This window comes from Artibeus jamaicensis, unplaced genomic scaffold, assembly GCF_021234435.1.
Source record: "Artibeus jamaicensis isolate MK-2021 breed Jamaican fruit bat unplaced genomic scaffold, CSHL_Jam_final scaffold_461, whole genome shotgun sequence".
Taxonomy (NCBI): Eukaryota; Metazoa; Chordata; class Mammalia; order Chiroptera; family Phyllostomidae; genus Artibeus; species Artibeus jamaicensis.
This window is the reverse complement of record NW_026522045.1, coordinates 11,997,173-12,022,547: the sequence shown is the minus strand read 5'-3', so window position 1 is coordinate 12,022,547 and position 25,375 is coordinate 11,997,173. Positions and strand designations below refer to the sequence as shown.

Below are 25,375 nucleotides of genomic sequence, written 5' to 3'. Positions count from 1 at the left end.
AGAGTATCTCTTTGGTTCTGTTCAACTCAGGAGACCTCTTCTGAGAATGGACAGGCTCCTGATGACTTGATGGCTCAGATTGCCTTGTAAATTACAGCTGAGCAAGGAGACCTTGGGCACTTGACTTGGTACAAATAAACAGTGCAAATGTTTGTTTCATGGACACACATTAATGAACACAGTTCTTTAATTCTGACATGTTTTTTTTTCTCTTGTAAAGCCCCCTCTCCTTTCCCCTACCTGGTGTTAGTTGCAAGGTTTTGTTTTCTCTGTTGTTTTTTTGTTTTGGCCTGGATTCCCCTCACAGCATTTTGATGACTACATTTCTAAGTAACCTGTAAAAGAACAAATGCAAGTTCAATGGCACAACAGCCTGTGTAGCAGAGAGAGAGTTAATGCAGAAATAACTCCAGTTAACTGGGTCAAAGTATAATTCAAAAAATTTAGGCCAGTTTGGCTCTTTGCAAGTGTAAAAGTCGGCATGTTTGCTGAGCAATGCTTGCTTGTATTTATTGCTACAGTCCCCATAAATGTCTCACACCACCCAACTCCCCCAAAAGAAAAAGTAAAAGATAAAGAGAAATTGAACAGTGAGGAGACTTGGAGAGGGAACTCTTCTCAGTTTGTGTTTCTGCACAGAATACAAAGGCAGGATTTCAGGATCTTGTAATTCAAAAGTGAAAATTTATAAAACAATTAGTTTTCTGATGTTCTCCATCACAGCCTGGAACAGGAACACCAAAAGAGATAAATTACTCTATCATTATCAACTTTTCTATTTGCTCATAACATTAGTTGGGACCTAAAAAAAGCAAAAAAATTTGAAGAGCCATTTTCTCACCAGCATGAATTATGAAGCAATGCTACTGTTCACCAAATCGCCCAACCATTGTACAAGAAAAAACAACCCTTTTGGTTCTTGTATGGAGAGGCCTGAAAAATGTGGTTTGAGAAATATTCCCTGAGATCCATATGTGATTTTGATAAATTAGATTTCAGTGGTTTAAATTTTTTTCCTTTGGAGACTTGGCAAATAAGCTTATTAAAGTAGACTCAGGAAGAACCTCCCAATTGTTCATGGACACGATTTGCTTCAGGGGAATCTGGTAGCTCTCAGAAGACAGAGACATTCTGAGTGACTGAAGGTTGACCATAAAGTCACAGAGGGGACCAAGACCTCAGAAACCAGAGCTTTGGCAGGCTAAGAACATGTCCTAGGAGAATTAGTTCTTGTTTAAGAAGCAGGCAGGAGGTAGAAAAGTCAGAATGGTACTGCAAATCCTGACTGATGGCACAAATTATTCTCCATAGTTAGTTATTCTTTGGTTACATATTCATAATTTGAAACAATGGATTTTCAGTTATCCAGGCGACTTCAGAGCATTTAAAGTAGGAGCTGTGGTATCATACTACCACATAAAGACGATTCAGTTCTCCAGAATGATCATCTTGCATTCCTTCCAGCTCTTTATACTAGATATTTAGGTTGAATCCTCTGAAAAGATTAATGAGCTGAATTTCCACTCACAGTTAGCCCAAAATTGAAATGTGGTACTTCTTGAATATTTAAATATTATCAAATTGCTGATTGGAAGTTTTGAAAACTCTAAAGCCTATGGAAATGACATATGGCTGGATATGAGCTGTAGCAAAATTTCCGCATCTAAAGGCTCAAAAGATTTAAGACTTCTACCCCTTAGACTGGAAATGTAAGTCTCAAATTTTTAAGAATTGTAGTTGCTTTAATGGTCTTTTTCATGGTGGTGTAATGTGAACACATTACCCATTTAATTTTGCCTAAATTCCCTGAAAAGTGGCCTGTTTTAAGTTTCCATTTTACAATATGCCTGAGCAATTCAGGTATTTAATTGCATCCATTTGCTAATTACATCTATGTTTTCCAACATAAGTAACTCAAACTGAAGAGCCTTATAGATCAAATGGAAGACACACGAGAAGCACTGACCAATATGTGCCTGATCCCTGAGAGATTAATAAAACAGTGGTCATGAAGCTAAGATTAGTTAACTTTCATTTCAGAAATTGTTTGGGTCTCATGGCTATTATTTTTATCTAGTTTGCCAATGTAGCTGTTTTGCAAACCCCAGTTTCCCTTCTCCCAAAGAAAATCTCTTGAGAAATCAACTTTAATTCCCTTAGAAAGCAGGATTTTAAAATTTATTTTTGTTTCTGTGTGACTTGCTTGTTAGGATTCAGCCTTAACATTGGATAGGAATGCATGTTCATCAGCTTAAATTTTTTTCCCATAATCTTTGCAAGGCAGGAAAGGCAGGTTCTCTTTCTTACTCAGGAAAATAATTCTTGCACTTATTTAAATTCTCCAAAGTTTTTCTCTCCTAGCAAGTTAGAAGCATCAGTGATCTCCATCACTTTCAGAGGCTCTGTTTTAAGTCTTCTTTCTGCTTTCTTCCCAACAGCTTGACTACACCAGACCCTGAAAGTTTGAGTTGTCTTTTTTAGTGGCCAGAAAGAGGAAGAGTGAAAAATGGGAGGAATAAAATACATCTTTACCTTGCTGCTATTCTTTATTTTCCTAGAAGAAAGCAAAGCAAAGCAAGTAAATCGTAAGTGTCTTGTGTTTAAAAAACAGGATGCTCTCTTGTAATTTCTCTGAAAGTGTGCTTATAATCTGTATTGATTTTGATACAGACCCAAATGTGGCCGTGTCATTATTCCAAAAGAAGAAAATGAATGTTACTGGTTTATACATGGACTGATAAAAGAATAAGAACTTTTAATCAAGCCAACTAAGTTTGGGGCTGTTTTTTCTGATTATCATATAGTTATCATCTCATAGAACACATGACATATTAGGCTATTTTTCTTTCCCTGTTTTAAACTGTACAAATTTCATTCCATTTTATATAACTGTAAAAATATCTGATGAGCTGGATTTCCCCCCAGATTTCAAACTCTTCAACAAAGGTTTTCAGTTAATGAAAAGGTATAGCAGAAAAAAGAAAAAGTAAATTGGGCTGTGCATGTTCCCTTATGTCAAAAATGAAGAAGGAAAAACCTTTCACATAAAATGGATTCAGGTGAAGAAGCCTTTGAGGAAATCCTGGGACTATGAGAAAATCGAATGCCATTTATTGAAAGGAATAATTCCCCAAAAAGCCAGGGAATATTTCTAGAAAGTCAGTGATCCGTGTGATGGGTTAACATGTTAGAGAAAGCAGAATGGTAGGAAGGGGGGCTAAATAACCCTCTTTGTCACCACATTTGGGAGATTTATGAGTAACTGTTGACATCTCTGCTCTTGTTAAGAGCTTTCTGCTGCCTTCGCACAGTATGAACTTCACCTTCTTTGGTCCACATACAGCCCCACATCTTAGGTGGACAATTGCTCCAAATTTGAAAGAGAATTCATAGCTCTAGTTTCCCTTTTTTGGCTCTATCAAAAGAAGCACAAAGTGGAACTGGTCCAAGAAAGGGCATTCTCTGCTCCACTGAACTTATTCATGAGATGGAACTGTGAAAATATTCCTGTCAGAAGCTGAAGCAGCATCTGAAGCCCATCATGTAAACATTGATCCTTTTATCAGCATAAGTTACAAATATTAGGCATGAAGTTTGTTGGCAGGGGGAAAAGTGTCCAAACTATTCCATTGTTTTGTGTGTTTCTATACTATGATTTTCATAGTAAACTTAATTTTCTTCCTGGGAGAAAGTAATTTTTATCGGGCTCTTAAATATGAGTGATATATGGTAATTTATAGTAGGTTTGGGCCATAGGAAGAAGTTTAGCAGGGCATGCTTTTATTAGGGAAGCTTGGATCAGCCTCTCCCCTTGTATCCCTTAAACAATATTCTTCTTCCACTTGAATGCAGTCCATTGGATCTCTTCTTTTCTAGAAGTTCTCATTGATTTTAATGAACCTGATAGAAAAGTTGTCCATCCATTCTCAGCCCAGGTCAGCCCACCATCAGCTGGGTTTAAAATCCTTTCTTTATTAGGAAGAAACTTTCCTTATGCTCTGTTACTGATGGCATCATTGATATATGGTGTGCAATGCTTAGAAGATAATCTCTTCTGAGAAGCTTTCCATGTTTATGAAGAATTAAGGAATATTGTCCATGCAACATAGATCTTAGTTGATATACCAAAAATATAACTTAAAAACTATTTGCAAACCAAAATCTATCACTTTTTAACATTTCCTACTGCCTATGAATTTGTCCTAAGCCATTTTGATATTCAGTTGATGTCAGAATGATTATGTAACACATGGCCTAGGGTGCCAGTTTTGGTCTGGTGTTTCAGGCTTATAATCTGAGGATGAGGCCAAGGTCATGGTCATTCCCTGAATGAGCCATTCAGCATCATTCTGTGTAGTCACACTAAGGCTAACTTTCTCAAAGACATGTGCAAACTTACCTCTACTAAAGTGGAAATCTCAAAGCATATGCCCTATATATGTTGCCTACATATGCACTCACACACACAATCACTGCATGCACAGGGTTCTATAATGCAGCTCTAACAGTGAGAAATTAGAAGCAGTGGAAATATCAATCCACTGGGGAATGGTTAAATAAATGATCCATGTAATGTCCTACCATGCAACCATTAAAAACCTGCTTATTGAAAATTTGACAGTCCTGGAAAATACTTATGTTAACTTTTAGAATTTTTTATTTTATAAAATTAATAACACTTATTTTATAAAACTATATGAAAGTATCTGAGCTTCATAAAGAATGTGTATACTGCCCTGGTTGGTGTAGCTCAGTGGATTGAGCGCAGGCCTGAGAACCAAACAATCGCAGTTCGATTCCCAGTAAGGGTACATGCCTGGGTTTCAGGCCAGTTCCCAGCAGGGACACATCAGAAGAAACCATACATTGATATTTCTCTCCCTCTCTCCTTCCCTTCCCCTCTAAAGATAAATAAATAAAATCTTGAAAAAAAAGAATGTGTATACCACAACTCCTATCCCACTCCCCAGGGGTAACCATTACTAACAGTTTGCTATGTATTCTTCCAAAATCTTTTCTCTATGTTATAACAATATACTTAGATGTCTATAGGGCTTTTTCCTTTTATGAAAATGGAACACATGTTTTTCTGTACTTTTATTCAGCAGTAGGTCTAGGATGTCTTTCCATGTCAGAACATTGCAATACAACAGTACCATATTCTTTCTAATGCCTTCATAGTTGCCAGTTGTATAAGTGTGCCATGATTTAATCAGTCCCTATTTATAGATATTTAGGTTTTTTCTATTACAAATAAGGTATTAATGAATACCTTTAGGTGCTTAGGCAAGTATTTTTGAGGACTTGTTAGGTCAAAGTGTATGTTCAACTTTAATCTTGTAAAGACTGTCGAATTGTTCTCCAAAACAGTTGTATCAATTTATAAACCCACCATTTTTGTATAAGTGTCCATTTTTAATTCCTTTGCTAAAAGTATTATTAATCTTTTATTTTTGGACAAGCTTAATAGGAGAGACCACATTTCAGTTTTGCTGTGATATTTTCCTATTACTGGAGCATTTTTTATTAATAATTTTTGAGAGAGAGAAGTTGATTTATTGTTCCACTTATTTATGCATTCATTCATTGATTATTCTATGTGCCCTAAACAGGGATCAAACCCACAACCTTGTTGTATCAGGATAACACACTAACTAACTGAGCTACTTGGCCAGGGATGGAATATCTTTTCATTTATTTTTAATCCAATTGTATTTCTTCACTGAATTGCTTATTTAAGTTGGGTTGCTTGTCTTATTGACACAATGTTATTTTTTAATGTTTTGTTATTTCAAATTTTGTTATTAACTTTTTGCATTTCAAATAACATTTTCGCTGTCTGCCATTGACTTTAAACTTTAAGTTGAATTTTTTCATAAAGAATGTTTTTATGTGTGTAGGCAGAGCTGTCATTACTTTCCTTTATGGCTTCTGAATTTCTTCTTATTCCTATGGAGGTCTACAAAGTAGAAGAATTTCACATTCTTGTATATTCTTCTATTGTTTCCATAATTTGGGGTTTTACCAATAATTCTCTATTCCATCTGAAATTCATATTCATGTATGGTATGTAATAGGGAAACAATTTTCTTTTTATCTCTGGGCGGTAGGTTCATGAATGTTATTTTTGTTCATTATTGTACTTCTATGTATTTCAAAGTTTTCACAATTAGCAAGAATTACTTTTACAACAGGAGAAAAGCTCTTTAAAATAAAAGAATATCTCATTTTCCATATATTTTGCTATATTCTTTAATAGGTAAAGATAGGTATGAGAGTGGAAGAAGGAGAGAGAGTATTTTTTTTAACTAAGAAAAACTTCAGGAAACATGTAACTGTCAGGGTAAAAAACTTTTACATCTATCCTTGTTGCCAGACACCATTTCACCCAAGGAAGCCAAGGTTTTTTTAATCTTTCACAGGATGGTTCTAATATTGGCTTCTAGATCAAAAAAGGTGCACTGCAGCCTGTTTGCTATCCTTTTTTCAGTATCAGGGTGGAATGAAGGGGGCACCATTATGGTCAAAGATACTTGTTCAGTTGATAAAAATCTGAAGAGGTCTAGAAAAAAGGCTATATTTGTGGAGAGCTGTTTCACAGGGAAATGTTGAGACGGGTGCTGCCACTTCCTAGTAGCTAATTAGCCACAGTTAACAGCTGCTATTTCAGGAGGGAAGACAGGCTCTGAGAACCCAGGAAATACTGATGGTGCATTGCAGTGGATGAAGTGGCATTAGTGGCTTATGTAAAAGTTTGTTACTGTCCAGAATCAGCAAGGTTTGAAGTCTTTAACTGGGAAAAAAACTTTTCTGTAACTCCATTATGCTCTGTTGTTAAAGTTCTAGTCAAAGAGGCTAGGGAGCTCTTTTGAAGTTCAAAGGGAGCATAACATTTAATGCATAAAATACAGGACAAATGGGCTGAAGAGTTTGTCTCTTTTGGCAGCTCTAACTTAGGTAATGAACTATTGATCAAAGTGAGGTAGAAGAATGAGTTGTTAGGAATATTCAATTATGTGTTTTGAATGGACCAGCCTGTCAAGTCTGGCAAAGGTTCTAGGGAGAAGAATTGCTCGTGTACTTCACAGAGTCAATTCCTAATTTCAAGGTGAGTTAGCTGAATCTTCCCTGGGACTAGATTCTCACCCATTTATACCTTCAGGAGAAAAGCTTCCAAAATTTACATTTAGTGGAAAATGGGCCTCTTGATTTCTCAGGAAGTATAAGCCACCAAAAGTTGTAAGGGAAGGAAGAAGACACTTCAAAAAATTTTAGACATACGAAGCATTGCCTTATGAAGCCTACCCAAAATCTCTCAGTCTATTGTTAAAGCCAACCAGACAGATTCGTTTTCTTCATGCAGATTCTCACTTCAAACTTTGAGGTGATTATTGGATAATAGAAAGAAGCCAGCAAAACAGTAGACCTATTCGTGTCTTAGAAGTTTAAGTGGGTGGAAATAAAAGAGAGAAAGAATGCCTTAAAATTAAAATTCTTAATGCTTTTTTAAAAGATTTTATTTATTTATCTTTAGAAGGGAAGGGAAGGAGAGAGGGAGAGAAATATCAATGTATGTTTGCCTCTCCTGAGTCCCCTGCTGGGAACCGGCCTGCAACTCAGGCATGTGCCCTGACTGGGAATCGAACCACGATCATGTGGTTCGCAGGCCCACATCCACTGAGCTACATCAGCCAGGGCTTAATGCTTTTCAAAGTACATTCTTAATTTTTTTTATGTTGAGGAGACAATGGGGTTGGGTACAGAGGCCCTGGAGTCCACTTAGATCAAAACCCTAGCCCCATGACTTACTTTCTTACTTTGGGAATGTCACTTATCCTCTCCAGTTTTAAATTTCTTATCAGTACAGTAGGGTAAATAGTAGCACACAATTACCACAAACATGGGCTTTTGAAGAATAAATGAGATTGTGTATACCAAGTGCTTTGAAACGCTGCCTGACACAATAGTTTTTAGTAAGTGGTAGCTATTAGAGTAACTCTCATGAAAGCCAAGTGAAAAGCCTTAATTTTTATATGAGAAACTAGAAAACTAATGAAGTCAAATGACTTTGTACAAGAACAAACAACAAGCGCAACCCAGGACCAGAACTAAAACTCAGGTCTCCAGTGTTTTGTTCACTACATCAATTTGCCTCTAGCAATTCTCTGGGGAAGCCAGTTTATTCTATTGAATAGAAGCCTAGTCCTTTGCACATGGTAGCCAGTTAACACATAAGAGATGATACAATGGAATATTTAAAGAACTTTGTGCCCTGGCAGGTGTGACTCAATGGACTGAATACTGGTCTGTGAACCAAAGGGTTGCCAGTTTAATTCCCAGTCAGGACACATGCCTTGGTTGTGGGCCAGGTCCCCAGTTGGAGGTGCATGAAAGGCAACCACACATTGCTGATTTTCTCTCTTTCTCCACTCCTTCCCCTCTCTAAAAATAAATAAATAAAGTATTGTTTTAAAAAAAAGAATTTTGTAACCAGAATTCCTAAGAGAGACAATATACCATGTGAGAGTTAAAAGACAGAGACTACTACTAAAGTTTTTCATAAACCTATGTAAGTTAAGCCAAGGGAAATTTGTGAGGAAGGTTAAAAATATATATCTTTATGTTCATGCTTCTTATATTTCCCTGACTTCTCAGTAGGATTGGAATGTCCTCAGAGTGTAATGGAAAGAAGACTGTGCTTTAAATTAGGAGACCTGGTCTGGTCACTTCTATTGCTTGCTGTGTGGTATTGGTTGAGTCATTTATGCTCTCTGAACTAAAGATTCTGTAATTATAAACTGAAAGGACTTCCTTCTTTCTGTACAGAAAACTAAAGGATGTCAGGATAGGGGCTGCAGAGGCAAACAAGGGAAGTCAAGGCTCTGTCTTTAGGTACTTGGAGCACACCTGGACTTTGCCTCAAGATCATTGCAAAGAGTATGTTATTCATTTAAATTTTATAACCTGTTTGCTTATAAAAATACTAAATACAGGTTTCAGGCCAGTTCCCAGCAGGGGATGAAGGAGAGGCAACCATACATTGATATTTCTCTCCCTCTCTCCTTCCCTTCCCCTCTCAATATAAATAAATAAAATCTTAAAAAATATATTAGATACAAGTTGTATGTGAAAAAAGTAGTGGTAAAATAATATTTTTAAAGATGAAACAAAACAGAGGCCACCTGAAGAAAGTACAAAGTGTATGTATTTTTCATATTTGGTTTGGTACATTACAGTATTAGCACTCTAAATATGGCTTGTGCTTCTTCTTTGCTGGGTAGAGCAATATTAGCTATAGGTCTCTGCTTTTTGTGACTTTGCCATTCCATTCTAGCCTGCAAAGTTTCTTTAGGGAAATCAGCTGACAGTCTTATGGGGCCTCCCTTGTAGATAACTAATGGCTTTTTTTTTCTTTCTGCTTTTAAGATTCCCTCTTTGTTTTTAACCTTAGGCATTTTAATTGTATGTGATGGAGTGGGACTCTGGGTTCATCTTTTTTGGGTCCATCTTCTTTGGGATTCTCTGTGCTTCCTGGACTTGCATGTCTATTTCCTTCAGCAAGTTACGGAAGTTTTCTTTCATTATTTTTTTAAAATAGATTTCCAATTTCTTGCTCTTTCTCTTCTCCTTCTGGCACCCTTATGATGCGAATGTTGGCATGCTTGAAGCTGTCTCAGAGGCTCCTTACACTATCCTCATATTTTTGTATTATTTTTTTCTTCATACCGTTCAAATTAGTTGTTTTTGCTTCCTTATGTTCTAATTCTCTGATTTGATTCTTGGCTTCATCCTCTCTACTGCTCATTCCTTGTAAATTGTTCTTTGTTTCAGTTAGTGTATCATTCATTTCTGACTGGATTTTTTTTATGCTGTTGAGGTTCTCACTAAGTTCCTTGAGCACCCTTATAACCAGTGTTTTGAACTTTGCATCTGATAGATTCATCTTCTCCATTTTGTTTAGTTCTTTTTCTAGAGTTTTGTTCTGTTATTTCATTTGGACCATGTTTCTTTGACTCCTAATTTTGGCAGCTTCCCTGTGTTTGTTTCTATGTATTAGTTAGAGCTACCACATCTCTGAAGGTTGATAGAGTGACTTAATATAGTAGGTGTCCTATAAGGTTCAGTGGCATAGCCTCCTCTATTACCCAAGCTTGGTACTCAAGGTACAGACATTGTATGGGCCATTTACACCCTCCTCTTATAGTTGAGCCTTCATTGCTGTTGGCACATCCAAGGTCAGCCACTGCCTGTGTTCTGTCCAGGGTCACACAGCATTAGCTACAAAATGATCTGCAGATGGCTACTACTTGTGCTGGACTTGGAGATGCCCAGAAGAGTCCAAGCTGTGAACCAGGGCCAGCTGCTCCTAGTGCAGGAAACTTAGCAAGAGGTACGGGCCTCACTGAATCCAGATGCTGCTTGTCTGAAAGAATTTAGGAAGATCTGAAGCATGGGTCAAGACAAGCCATTCACATGGAAAAGCCACTGGAAACAGCCTGGGTGGGCCTGAAAGTTGGGTGGGGGAAAGGCCTCAGAGAATTACCAGGGTAGGGCATACAGTATAAGCCAAGTGGATGGAGTCTCATATATAGTGCCTACCTTTTAGCTCTGTGGCTCTGTGAAGGGAGGGCTCATAAAAGGAACAATGGCTTCTGCCAGCACTTCTGTCTAGGAGAAAGCTGCCCCCAGCTCTTGCCTTGATGCTGGACAATTCATTCACTCCCATATGTCTTTAATGCATTTGAAGCTGCTGCCTCTGTGCTGGAGCACTAAAGGAGTGAACCAAGGTAAGTCCTTGTATGGGCCCTTTAAGAGGCACTGCCTAGAAGTCCGTCAGTTTCTGTCTTCCATAGCTTCAATCCCCACTGGTTTTTACAGCCAGAAGTTATCATTCATCTCCCTGGCACCAGAACCCTGGGCTGGGGGGCCTGGTGTGGGACTGGGATCCATGCTCCTGTGATATCATCCCTCCTGAGTTTTTATCTACCACATGTGGATGTAGCACTAGTCTGTTCCCTGTCTCCACCCCTTCTACCATTCTCTATGTAATTACTTTTTTAACTTTATTTAATCCCATAAAGTAGGACTTCCATTTATCTCTGTTTCTTGTGGTTCTGATAATGGTTGTTCAGTAGTTTAGTTGTAATTTTGATGTGGTTGTGTGAGGAGGCAAGTTGTACTTACCTATACCACCATCTTGTCTGCAAGTCCATAACTTGAATTCTTTTTTTAAAAAATATTTTATTTATTTATTTTCAGAGAGAGGGGAAGGGAAGGAGAAAGAGAGGGAGAGAAACATCAATGTATGGTTGCTTCTCATGTGTCCCCCACTGGGAACTGGCCTGCAACCCAGGCATGTGCCCTGACTGGGAATCAAACTGGATCTCATGGTCCACAGGCCCGCGCTTAATCACTAAGCTACACCAGCCATGGCTATAACTTGAATTCTTGACCAAACAGATAATAAACCTTCCTCAGCAGAGATTTGCATGGCTGAGATGCTGATAGGAATAAAAATTTGCTTTTTTTAAAGAAAAGCTTTGGTTTTGCCCCAAATCCTGTCAGATGATATGTAAGGCATAATTTTAGCCAGGGATATATACAGGTCAGATTTTGGCAGCCAAAGCAGCCTTTCTATAAAAGGGTCTGCCCATGATGATATTCTAATAGTATTTTCATAGTAAAGGCTAATGAAAATACCATCAACTCCCAGTTATCCATGCTAATGGGAGATAGAAGGGTACAATTAATTGAAATTTCATGCCAAATCTCCAGTTCTGGTCTTAGCTAATGTGGTCACCTTGCTCGACTGTCCAACATCTTTGGAATATGGACCTTTTTTTTCCCTCATTTAGTTTGTCCACCTGCTAGTAGAAAAGTAAAATAGCTGCCCTGATTGGTATAGCTCATTGGATTGAGCACAGGCCTGCAAACCAAACAACTGTGGTTTGATTCCCATTCAGGGCACATGCCTGGGTTGTAGGCCACTTCCCAGCAGGTGATGCATGAGAGGCAACCATACACTGATGTTTCTCTCCCTCTCTCCTTCCCTTCCCTTCTAAAGATAAATAAATAAAATCTTTTTTAAAAAGTAAGATAGCCACAAGGCAGGTAGTGGGATGGCCATGCTGTGCACAGGCCACTGAATGTATATTAAGTTGAACTAATTTTGGACAAATGATCCAACAAGTGTAATTAACTCCTGGATAAAGAAGAATAAACTGTATGGAGATTTTGGATTCTTCTTGGCTTTCTTTTTTTCACTGTCTTCCTCATCCTGGAAATGAAGTCTTAAATACTGAGGAAATTCGACTTCAATTCTAGAAACCCAATTGCCAGAGAAATAGGAGTCTTTTTAAAACCACTATGTATCTTGTCATTTTTCCAGTCTGCTTTAAGTTTGGTGACAGAAGAGAAGTACTTTTCATTTTTTCTTCACTATTAAAGTAGGCCTTTAAAAATAAATAGTTAAAAAGAAATTTGTTTACTTCATTTGTACACTCATATAGTTAACAACAAAAATTCACTTCCCTTTTTCCACTGACTGTATGTGCTATAATAGATAAATATTATAATGCTCACATGACGAATGATGTCTACAGTAATAGCTCTTATCAGCCCTGGCTGGTGTAGCTCAGTGGATGGAGCAAGGGTCTGTGAACCAGAGGATCACGGTTCAATTCCCAGTCAGGGAACATGCCTGGGTTGCAGGCCAGTTCCCAGCAGGGGACCCAGGACAGGCAACTATACATTGATATTCTCTCACTCTCTCCTTTCCTTCCCCTCTGAAAATAAATAAATAAAGTCTTTAAAAAGTAGCTGTTATCAAAAACAATTGATATGAATGTTTTCTTGCTTTTAGACTGGTGATGGAGTTATTTAGCTTTTGACCTAACCCTGGGTGCTAGACAGTAATGATTGGGCAAAACATTGATGGTATAGTGGCACATCTCTGGTTTTGTTTTTTTTTTTTACTTTTTGTCAATATTGTTTCTGCTAACAGTGACCACTAAAGTAAGGTATTGCCACTTATAATTAGGGTCAGTTGTATCATTTGGAAAAAGCTATGATAGTATGGGTTTAAGGTCCATCTCAAATGTTAGTTGGAATTTCACTGGGATCATGTTCTACTTACAGATACCCTTAGTTACTGGTGAGTTATGCATTCTCTAGCTGGTATGCCTCAATTAATGGCAAATGATGATCTTACTTTTGTTGCCTTTATCTCCTTTATCTCCTAGAAGTTGATGAAGCATCATTGTTTGAATAAAATCACCTCACTTGTGCTTCTTGTACAAGCTAATATACTGGGACTTTTGGTGTGGTCGTTATGCTGTGCAACTCATTAAATTCTCCCCTATGTGATGCTAAAAACTTTTTAAAAGTTTTGATGTATAAGCATGTGCTGAAATTGACTTCATCATAGTTTCTGAAAATTGACTATTGTTCAGCATACTCTTGGAGAAATGAGCTATTGTGCCAGCCACTCAAACTTGGACAAATATAGTAAAACATGTATTAAATACTATAGTGTTTACTTTTGTTATGTGCTTAGAAATCTTAGTGTTAGTAATTGAAGAAACATTGTTTAACAACAACCATCATGTACTGTTCAACTCCTTGTCTGCCTGAATTTGCTCCTTCCAGGAGTTTGTGGATTTCTGTCTGGGCATAATTGGCCAAATCCCATATTGTTAAAATAGTAAGATCTATACACTTGATGAAAGCCAATTATTTTTTTTTGTATTTAGGTTAGGGTTCTATCAGAAGTCAGTGTTTAAGATATTTTCATCCTCAGTAAACAGTTTGCAAAATAATTGTCCCGTAAAAGGGATAAATGCCATATGAATATTATGATGAAAGTGCTATTAGGTTTAAAGACAATGAAAAAGAGCTTTTATCTGGAGCAATCTATTTTTCCAACTAGATTTTAACCCCATCTGACAGCATGGTTATTATTTTATACTTTATCTCTGCCTTAGATACAAAAAATGCAAAATAATATGGTACCATTATATGCAGTCTATTTGAGTATGAATTGACTTCACTACAGATGACATCTGAGTCTTAAAAAGGTGATCAAACCTGTGTTTCAAAGGTATAATGGAAAGGTAATGAGAAAAGGCAAAAATGTGTGGAGCCCTTCATTTTCCAAGTTATAAATGTGGTTGGATTGCACCTTACAACTATGTAGCAGGAAAGGGCAGAATCTGCAGTGGTGATACTCTGGTTCTGCAACAGGACTGCTTAGGTTTGAATCCTAGATCTGTATTTTGACTAGTTATGTAAACTTCGGCAAGTTACTAAACCTCCATGTGCTTCAGATTCCTCATCTGTAAATGGGACTAATGATGAAACCTACCTTGTAAGGTTGTAATGAAATAATTTAGGGAATTAATTTATGTAAAACCTTTGGAACACAGCATGAATTTTTGGGAGTGTTCAGTAAATATTAGTTATTTTTTTATCACCATTCTCATTTAGCTCTATGTTGTCCAGAGCGCTTTACACTTATCATCTGCCTTGTAGCATTTGAGCCAAATTTAGAGCAGGAAAATTCAGATCACTCAGTTTTCACACTTTGTCTAAAAATACTCTTTAAAGGCTGAATTTAAAGGAAATTGGATATATTGGCTGAAACAAGTTATTTGGATTATCTGTGGATTTCATGAGTGATAGTGAATTCAGATAAATTGAAAAAATCCATTTAATATTGCATGTTAAATAACCTGCCTTAAGGATATTTTAGAGAAGAGAAACTAATTTTAAAAATACACACATACACACACACACACACTGTTCCTTTGGAAACAGACTTTCCTGCAAGCTAGAGCCTTTAACAAAAATTTGTATTTTTAATTTTATTATATTTTTATTAAAGTTTACATTGAGTATTATCTTGTATTAGTTTTAGTTGTGCAGCATAGTGGCTACACAATCACATACTTTACAAAGTGTTCCCCTTGAAATTTTAAATACCCTTCTATGTATGGCACCATACATAGTTATCACAATATTACTATGTCCCCTATGCTGTACTTTACATCCTTGTGACTATTTTGTAACTACCAATCTGTACTTCTTAATCTCTTCACTTTTCTCACCCAGCTCTACTCCCCTCCTTCTGGAAACCATCAGTCTATTCTCTGTATCTATGAGTCTGTTTCTGTAGGATGTGAGTTTTTAAAAAGATGTAAATGCACTGGAAACCCACATTTTGATAGCCTGTTTTATTTTAGTGCTTGCTTAGTGTTTGAGAGGTTTTATTTTTAATTATTGCATTTTTAATCAAGTAAAAAAAAGGTAAATCACCCAACCATGAAGACCACATAGCTGATAATGAAAGATCACCCAATTTCGTATTGTAAGTAGGTAGATTTGATGTCAACTCTGAGTGAGCTAATCCAAACAAGCAAAAGAATCCAGAATAAAATGCTTAATACACAATGTTCCACATTACTTTGCATTGTGGATTGAAAACAGTAAAGTAACTTGTAGCTTACTTCCATTTAGGCAGAACCATACAAGTAGAACTATTTATGCTAGCATCATGATGTCACTTAAATAACCCCATTCATGGATTTGCTTCTAAGTGTATACTCAGATTATTTCCAAAATGTCTAGATGAGTTGTATATGTGAATGCAAATCACTTAGGTGTTTGAGGGTTAGATTATAAGTTTATTGCAGAAGTCACTCTCCTCTCACAAGCACATGGAAGGCAGCACAAAGTGCCTCATTTACATGTTCATTTTCAGAAATTCAAGTTCATCTCTCATCAGTTAAAGATGTTACAATTATTAAAATATTTCCTACTTTATTCTAGAACATTGTGGATAATAAGTCTAATTTACTTTTCTTTAAAGATTTTATTTATTTATTTTTAGAGAAAGGGGAAGGGAGTGAAAAAGAGAAGGAGATAAATATCGAAGTGCAAGACAAACATTGATTGGTTGCTTCTTGCCTGTCCCCAACTGGGGACCTGGCTCACAACCTAGGCATGTGCCCTGAACAGAAATCAAAGTGTAACCTTTCAGTTTGCATGACAGTGCCCAACCCACTGAGCTACACCAGTCAGAGCTAATTTACTTTTATATCAAGAAGATTGTATTGCTAAAACTTGGTTGAAAAATCAAATTCTGCCTAGAAAGTAAACCAGATTTTCTCAGTTCTTTCAAAAAATAAATGGTTTTGAGCATATGTTCTTAGCCCAGAAATGTAGATTAATATAACAATGTTAACAATAATAGTAATACCATAAAAGGAGAAATGAAAATGAATATGTATCCTGCCTTTCTGGTAAAGAAATACCAGTTCCCCCACCATAATGGCAAATTTTTTGTTGACATAAGAAACATCCAAATGTGCAGAAAAATTTTATGAATTTATTTGAGCCAAACTGATGACATAAGCTGGAGAGCAACATCTCAAACGCTCCTGAAAATAAATGTTTTGCAGCTTTGTTTATGCATTTTAGATTAAGGAGGGAATGTAAGGAAGATTATAAGCAGGTGGGAAAAGCAAGGCAAGAATTGGATTACAGGATAGTTATGGCAAGATTATGTGCTTTCTTATTTATTTATTTATATTGTTTTTCAAGCACAGTTGTTGCCACTTTCCCCCCACAACCCTCCCATGTCCCACCCACCACCACCTTCCACCCTCAGTTCTACCTACTCCCTTTGGCTTTGTCCATGGGTCCTTTATACATGTTCCTTGATGACCCTTTTTTTGAGGGTGGTTAAGGCTTATTTCAAAAGTTTGTTAACCTAGATGCTCAAGAACAATGGGGATGGCTAGCTTAAAACATTTTACTAAATAAATTATAGGCCTGGGGGATACCTACCTACCATGATCCGTGCTTTCTGTGGGGTTACTTTCCATAGAATCTATTTTTAAATCCATATAATTAAAATATCACATGTTGGGAATCACCTACTGCTAATGGGAAGGTAAATTAGTGTAGTTTTTTGGGGATGCAATTTGACAGTATAGTTAAGAATTTGAAAGCACTAAAAACATTTGACCCAATAAATCTACTTCTAAAAAATTGTATTAAGAAAGTAACCAGTGTTGCATAGGGGATTATTTCAAAGATATTTAACATGGATTTTTTTAAAAGAAAAGGAAACAACCTAATATGTTCCAAAAGGGGATTAGTTAATAAATTATGTTTCAACTATGTTGGTATGAAGTCATGTCACTAGGCATGAGGTATGGGAGAAAACTTTAACAACACAAAAATCTTCATGATATATTAATTTTAGAATGTAGTTTAAAAATGTATATACCATATGCTATTAATTTTGTAATAAAACTTTTATATACACAATGCAGAGAAAAAAGACTGGAAAGAGCATCCAGTTTTTCATCTGACATGTAAAGAGCTTAGAACTTGTCACTCCTATTGTCACAAGAAAAAGGCTGAAGGAACTGAGTATCAACAACTCCTTTTAAATCAATCAGAAAGTCAAGGTCACAGGACAAACTGGCCTGTATTTTTTATTCTGAAAACTAGAAAGACAGGCAAAATACAGTCACTACTGCTGTATCCTGGTAGGAACACTTAAAGGGTAATTGACTAATTGATGGAAAAGAAACATGTACTTGCTTGAGAAATAAAAACTCCTTTTTGTGAGTTTTACCTTCAGAAGCCCCAACCAGGTTGTTAGGGCCAAGAGAGGAGAAAAATTTCTTCCCACTTCAGGTAGGGGAGGGACACACCCAACTCCACTGGCCTTCCTGTCTAACCTATACTGGTGGATAGGGGGAGAACACACTTTTTTTGACTGTTTATTAATTTATTTACATAACTAAAGTGCATACAATTAAAAATACTAAATGTGCTTAGGGAACCTTACTTTATTAAACTACAATAACCCAACTGTATAGTGTTATGTGACTAAAACAAAGCTTATTTTTATGCACAAATATGATTTACTTATTTTAGTAATATATTTTATTTTTGATTTAATGTTCACTGTATTTTTCTCCATTACTATTTAATTCCCTTACACTCCCCCCAGCAATCACTACATTATTTTTATATCCATGACTCCTTTCTCCTTTTTGAAACAGTATGAATGGACCTGGAGAACATTATGCTAAGTGAAATAAGCCAATCAGAGAAAGACAAATATCATATGACTTCACTCATATGTGGAGTGTAATGAAAAAATTGAACTAACCAGGAAAATGGGGATAAGCTAGTGGGTGAATGGGAGAGGTTAAGGAGTGGAGGGACTGAGCAAAAAAGAGCAAAGCACTTTTTTTCCAAAGATTTTATTTATTTATTTTTAGACAGAGTGGAAGGGAGGGAGAAAAGCAGAGAGAGAAACATCAATGTGTGGTGTTGCCTCTTGCACTCCCCACACTGGGGAAGCTGGCCTGCAACCCAGGCATGTGCCCTGACTGGGAATTGAACCAGTGACACTCTGCTTCACAGTCCAGCACTCAATCCACTGAGCCAGCAGCCAGGGCAGGAGCAAAGCACTTTTGAAAGTCACACAGCTCAGGGACACAGGCTTACTAAAAGACTGAGGGCTAATTGCAGTAGAATGTTTCTCCTCTCCCCACAATTTACCAGCAGCACATCAATAGGACCCATATATAATAGGAGATTACAGTTAAATGAGTTGCAAGCCTCAGATATTATTTAAGGAGTATCTAGGAAATCAGAAGAACAACAGGGGTGGGGAATAAACAGAGACATTAGAGCAACTTTTAGTTTCTGGCACTATGACTATAAGAAACAGTAAAATTAGATTTCTGGCCAAGACGGAGGTGTAGGTGGAAATACTGTACCTCTTTGCACAACCAAATTTAAGGACAACAAAGATTTAGAAACAAAAATACAACAAAGACAGTCAGAAAATTGAACTGTACAGAAGTCCAACAACAAACCATTTATCCAGACCGGTAAGAGGGGTGGAGTCAGCGGCTTTCGGGACAGGGGTCCTAGCAGGAAACAGCTATGGCTACCAGACCGATCCAGGCACACAGGCGGTGGTTGACAGATCCCAGGTGCGGGGTGGCAATGGGTGGACCCAGTGGGGGCCCAAGGCGGCTGGCTGACCACGGTCACACATTCACATGCAGATAAACCAGGCAAAAAAAAAACCAGTGAGACAGACCTCACAATGCAGGGCCCCAGCACCAGAAAATAAAGCCTAAAAGCACCAATTGGAAAAACTTTCGGGGATTGAGGTTCATGGAGAGGCTCCCAGCCTCACAGGAGACTTTCTTGGTGAGACCCACAGGGTCCGAGTATGTACACAAGTCAACCCACCTGGGGACCATCACCAGAAGGGCCCAATTTGCTTGTGGGACATGGCAGAGGGGACCTAAATCTGAGAGAGAGTGGAACAAATGCTATTGCTCCCTCTGATTCCGCCCCCCAAATACAGCATCACAGCCCAGCCACTGGGTTGCCCCACCCTGGTGAAGACCTAAGGCTCCACCCCTCATACATAACAGACATGAACAGAACAAAACATTATGGCTCAAGCAGAAGAACAACTCAAAGCCCCAGAGCCAATATTTCTAAGCAACAAAGAGATAGCCAGCCTATTGCATGCACAGTTCAAAACACTGGTGATCAGGATGCTCACAGAACTGGTTGATTTTAGTCACAAATTAGATGAAAAAATGAAGGCTACACTAAGTGAAATGAAGCAAAATGCACAGGGAACCAATAGTGATGGAAACAAAATGGGACTCAAATCAATGGAGTGGACCAGAAGGAAGAAAGAAACAACCAAACAGAAAAGAATGAAGAAATAAGAATTCAAAAAAAAATGAGGAGAGGCTTAGGAACCTTCAGGACATCTTTAAACATTCCAACATCCAAAGTATAGGGGTACCAGAAGGGGAAGAGGAAGAGCAACAAGTGGAAAGCTTCTTTGAACAAATCATAAAGGAGAACTTTCCCAATCTGGCAAAGGCAATAGACTTCCAGGAAGTCCAGGAAGCTCAGAGAGTCCCAAAGAAGGTGGACCCAAGAAGGAACACACCAAGGCACATCATAATTGCATTACCCAAGATTAAAATGAAGGAGAGAATTCTAGAAGCAGCAAGACATAAGGGGACAGTCACCTACAAAGGAGTGCCCATCAGACTGTCAGCTGATTTCTCAAAAGAGACCTTCCAGGAAAGAAGGGGCTGGAATGAAGTATTCCAAGTCATGAAAAACAAGGACCTACATCCAAGATTGCTCTATCCAGCAAAGCTTTCATTTAGAATGGAAGGTCAGATAAAGTGCTTTTCAGATAAGGTCAAGTTCAAGGAGTTCATCATCACCAAGCCCTTATTATATGAAATGTTAAAGGGACTTACCTAAGAAAAAGAAGATAAAAAATATGAACAGTGAAAGGACAGCAAACTCACAGTTATTCACAGCCACACCTAAAACAAAAGCAAACTAAGTGGACAGCTAGATGAGGAGAGGAACCATACAAATGGAGATCACATGGAGGGTTAGCAACTGGGGAGTGGGAGGAGGAGAAGGGGGAGAAGGTACAGAGAATAAGTAGCATAGACGGTAGGTAGAAAATAGACAGGGGAGGCAAGAATAGTATGAGAAATGTAGAAGCTAAAGAACTTGTGATGCATGGACATGAACTAGAGGGAGGGAATGGGGGGAGGAGGTGTGCAGGGGGAGTGGAATGAAGGTGGAATAGGACAATTGTAATGGCATAATCAATAAAATATATTTTAAAAAGAAACAGTAAAATTTCCTATCTCCTGGCTAAAGTAACATGAAAATTCACTCTATTTAATGCCTTTTACCCAATACATTATGTGCAAACTTCAACAAAAATATTCAACTACTGTGGAAAAAGACAAATGAAGAATCAATACCTGACTCAGACATGGCAAATAATTTGGAATTATCATACCATAAATTTAAAATAACTATGATTAATATGCTAATGACTCTAATGGAAAAATTGGGCTATATACAAGAATGTGTGGGTAACGTAAACATGTAGAAGGAAACTCTAAAAAATAATCAAAAGAAAATTAAGAAATCAAAAACACTAACAAAAGTGAGGAATAACTTTTAAAACTATATTTTACTGATTACGCTATTACAGTTGTCCCAAATTTCCCCCTTTATCCCCCTCTACCTGGTATCCCCATTCCCTCCAGCATCCCCCCCTTAGTTTATATCCATGGGTCATGCATATAAGTTACTTGGCTTCTCCACTTCCTACATTATTTTTGACATCCTTCTGTCTATTTTGTACCTACCAATTTGTACTTCTTAATCCCTGAACCTTTCCCCCCTTCTCCCCCTTCCCCCTCCCAGCTGATAACACTCTAAGTGATCTTCATTTCTGTAATTCTGTTCATGTTCTGGTTGTATGCTTAGTTTGTTTTTTTTAGGTTCAGTTTTTGGTAGTTGTGAATTTGTTGCCCTTTTAAAGTTTGTAGTTTTGATCTTCTTTTTCTTAAATAAGTTCCTTTGACATGTCCCATAATAATGGCCTCGTGATGATGAACTCCTTTACCTTCACCTTGCCTTGGAAGGACTTTGCCCTTTGATTCTAAATGATAGCTTTGCTGGACAGAGTAATCTAGGTTTTAGGTGCTTGCTTTTCATGACTTGGAATACTTCTTGCCAGTCCCTTCTTGCCTATAAGATTTCTTTTGAGAATCAGCTGACAGTCTTATGGGAACTCCTTTATAGGTAACTAATTTCTTTAGTCTTGCTGCTTTTGAGTATCTCTTTATCTTTTACTATTGGCATTTTACTTATGATATCTCTTGGTGCAGCCCTCTTTGTGTCCAACTTATCAGGGATTCTTTGTGCTTCCTGGGCTTGTATGTCTATATCCTGCACCAAAATTAGCATTTTTTCCTTTCATTCTTAAACAGAAATAGTTTTATTTTGTATTTTCCAACATGTGTGCCTTTAACTTCTTTTTCTTACAAGATTTCACTGGTTAGTATTTCTAGGAGTGAAGAAACAGACATTCTTAGATAATTCCCAATCTTAGCAAGAAAATATTGCCTTTTTCCATCAAATATGATGTTATCTATAGGTTTTTTATACATGTCCTTTGTCAGGTTGACAAAGACCCTTTCCTAATTTATTGAGAATTTCATGAATGCATGTACAACATTATCAAATATTTTCTGCATCTTTTGCAACAATTGCACAGTTCCTCTTCTTCAGTTTGTTAATATGATGAATTGCATTGATGAGTTGTGAGTGTTGAACTAGCCTTTAATTTCCAGAATAAATTCCACTTGCTCATAAAGTGTTATCTTTTGTAATACATTGTTAGATTTAATTTGCTAAAGTTTTGTTGAGAATTTTTGTATCTATGTTCATGAGGGATATTGGTATATACATTTTTCCTTATATATTTATCTCATGTTAGTATCAATGGAATGATTATATCAAAGATTCAGTTGGAAGTACACCATCCTCCCCATTTCTTTGAAATATTTGGTAGAATTTTTTAATTTGCATGTTTTATTTTCATAGTTTTTTATTGTATCTCTTTCCATTACTATTTATCCTCCTTATGCCCTCTTTCACCTCCCTATCCCCTATCTCCATCCCCCTATCTCCTGCCCCACATGTGAGGAAATCATATGGTATTTGTCTTTCTCTGACTGGCTTATTTTGCTTAGCATAAGGTTTTCCATTTCCATCCATGCTGTCACAAAGGGTAGTAGTTCCTTCTTTCTTACTGCTGTGTAATATTCCATTTCGTAAATGTACCACAGTTTTTGATCCATTCATTTACTGATGGGCACTTAGGCTATTTCTAGCATGTGACTGTCATAAATTGTGCTGCAAAGAACATTGGGGTACATAGGTTCTTTTGAACTGGTGTTTCAGGATTCTTAGAGTATAATCCCAGCAGTGGAATTGCCAGGTCAAAAGGCAGTTCCATTTTTAATTTTCTGAGGAAATTCCATACTGTTTTCCACAGTGGCTACACCACTCTGCATTCCCACTCACATTAGACCATTTTTCTATTGGATTTGCTGATCCTTTACTGGTTGATTTGAATAATTAAAAATGTTTCAGATTCAAATACTTCAGTTTTTGGTGATGTCTTCTCCCAGTTTCTTGCTCATCTGTCTTTTTTTTTTTTTACTTTCAATTTTGATCATTAGGGAAATGTGTACTGGCAAGTGAGGGAAATTAATGTGTTTGATAGAAGAGGAGTCTTAGGTTATTTTGGCTTTGTATCATGGGAATCAAGAAGTAGAAGAGGGTGGAAGACAAACCACATGGTTTTCAAATTTATTTACCTGTTATTTGTTGATTCCTTACATTTATTGGCCACAGTGTGCTATGCTATGTAATTGATAGAGCCTAAAGAAAAAAATGTTGCCTACTTTTGAGGACTTTTTATCCTGACACAGAAATAAGATGTAAAATAAGAGAAGCAATATAGTATGTGCCCAGGTAACATACTTATGGTCTAAGGTAAGCTGTGACTAGCAAAATTTCTATTTCAGTAAAAGGGAAGGAGACATTTTTTGTTACATGAGGAGTTGTTTATGCAATAACAAGTCTATTAAGTTGAATGAGAGCAAGGACTATGTGTCTTTTTGCTCCTTATTTTATCTCTAGCACTTAGTATAGAGCCTGACAAATAGTAAGTGCTCAAATACTTGTTTGATTATTGAATGATGTAAGCATTTGTGGACAAAGTCATTTATAGGGACCTAACACAATGTATTTAGTCCATCACCCCTATATCACCACCAGGCAACTCTGAGGATGTTCTGATAAATCAGCATTTCAGATATTAGCTTGCTTTTACAAAGCAAGGGAGCACAACCTTTTCCAAAAGAACACATGATGTGATTCTTTATTTTATCATTATAATACAGCCGTGGTCAAGATGTTGGCTTCACTGTCAGGTAAATGTGGGTTTGAGTCTCATGGCAGTTACTTGCTGGTTACATGACTATTGATTTTCCTCATCTATAAAATGAGACTAATAGTAGTGCCTACCTTACTTGGTCACTGTAGTATCAAATAAATAAAGCATATAAAACTCTGGGCCATAGTAGGTGTTCTGTAAATATTCCCTGTGCCTCTTCCCTTGATGTACACTAAAGTAGATAGAACCTGTGGTTGCTTTTGAATTTTGTGACATGGTCATGTTTTCTAACAGGTATATTCTTCATCTCCTTCCTCACAGATTCAGAGACATACTGCATGTTTCAAGACAAGAAGTACAGAGTGGGTGAGAGATGGCATCCTTACCTGGAACCGTATGGTTTCGTTTACTGTGTGAACTGCATCTGCTCAGAGGTACAATCCCTCATGGCATGTGATTTCCTAGTTTGCTTCCTAGCGTGAAGAGGTGCTTCAGTGCCCAGATGACCATGAGCATTAAAATCCTAAAAGAAGATAAGAAATAGATCACAAGGAAAAATATGCACCTTCTGTCTCTTTCCTCTGTTGCCTTTTGCTTAATTTCCATGGGATCTCTGAATATTTGCTATAGACATGTACTTATGGTCTCTTAGCTAAGTGATATGGGACATGATAGGAAAAGGCAGAGTAGTTTCATAGTGGGAGTTGAGAAAAAAAAAAAGCTCAATATAATGTCCGAATTGTAAGACAAAATTGTTTGTTGGAAACCATTTTTAGGTCTGGCCTTTAGAGAGAAGAATAGTGCACATTATTCACTGATTTATCGGGAGACTGTATTTTATGTTGTCTAAGCCAATAATTATTATTAGGACTGAGGTAGTGAAATCTTGGCCTGTACATGGTAAGGATTAGAGTTCTTTGGCTTGGCCTTGGCTCCTGTCAAGTACTTTGGAGAGGCATTTGGATAGCTTAAATGCTATGTTTGCAATAGACAACACAGGTAGTTCCATTTTCTTTCCATAGCCTTAACTCAGAACCACAGCTATAGTTCATTTTTCTGAACAGACCTCTACCACCATATTCAAGGCCAGCATTTCTCAACCTTGGCAGTATTGACATTTGAGGAACAGATAATTCCTTGTTGTGGTGGCTGCTTTGAGCATTACAGATGTCTAGCACCACCTCTGACCTCTACCTATCAGGCAATAGTTGCACTGACCCTAGTTGTGACTACCAAATATATCTCCAGACACGACCAAGGCTACTTGGGGAGCAGAGTGGACTCCAGCAGAGAACCACTGCACTAGGCCAATTGGGAAGGGAGGCCTTATACTGGGCTTTAAGAAGTAAGAATGCTGAACATATACAAAAGAATTTTGAAGTCTCTCATTTGAGACTTCATCGGAGAACTCAATTCTCCGTTAGTGCCCAGGTAGAACAGGAGCAGACACTTTTGCCATTTGAACAGAAAATTGGGCTTTCAGAATTTTGAGTGTGTGGAAACCTAGCTTTCAGACAATAT

At 37.3% G+C, this 25,375-nt stretch overlaps 1 protein-coding gene across 3 annotated transcripts in view; it reads left to right on the top strand.

Moving 5' to 3' along the window:
• Positions 1-25,375, top strand: part of CHRDL1 (chordin like 1) — a 171,348-nt gene that overhangs the window by 1,074 nt on the left and 144,899 nt on the right. For all 3 annotated transcript variants that reach the window (XM_053657497.1, XM_053657496.1, XM_053657498.1), the window contains exons 2-3: positions 2,439-2,585; positions 24,176-24,288. In XM_053657497.1, the coding sequence (XP_053513472.1) occupies positions 2,507-2,585; positions 24,176-24,288 (192 nt within the window). In that variant the 5' untranslated portion in view covers positions 2,439-2,506. The remainder of the gene's footprint in view (positions 1-2,438; positions 2,586-24,175; positions 24,289-25,375) is intronic.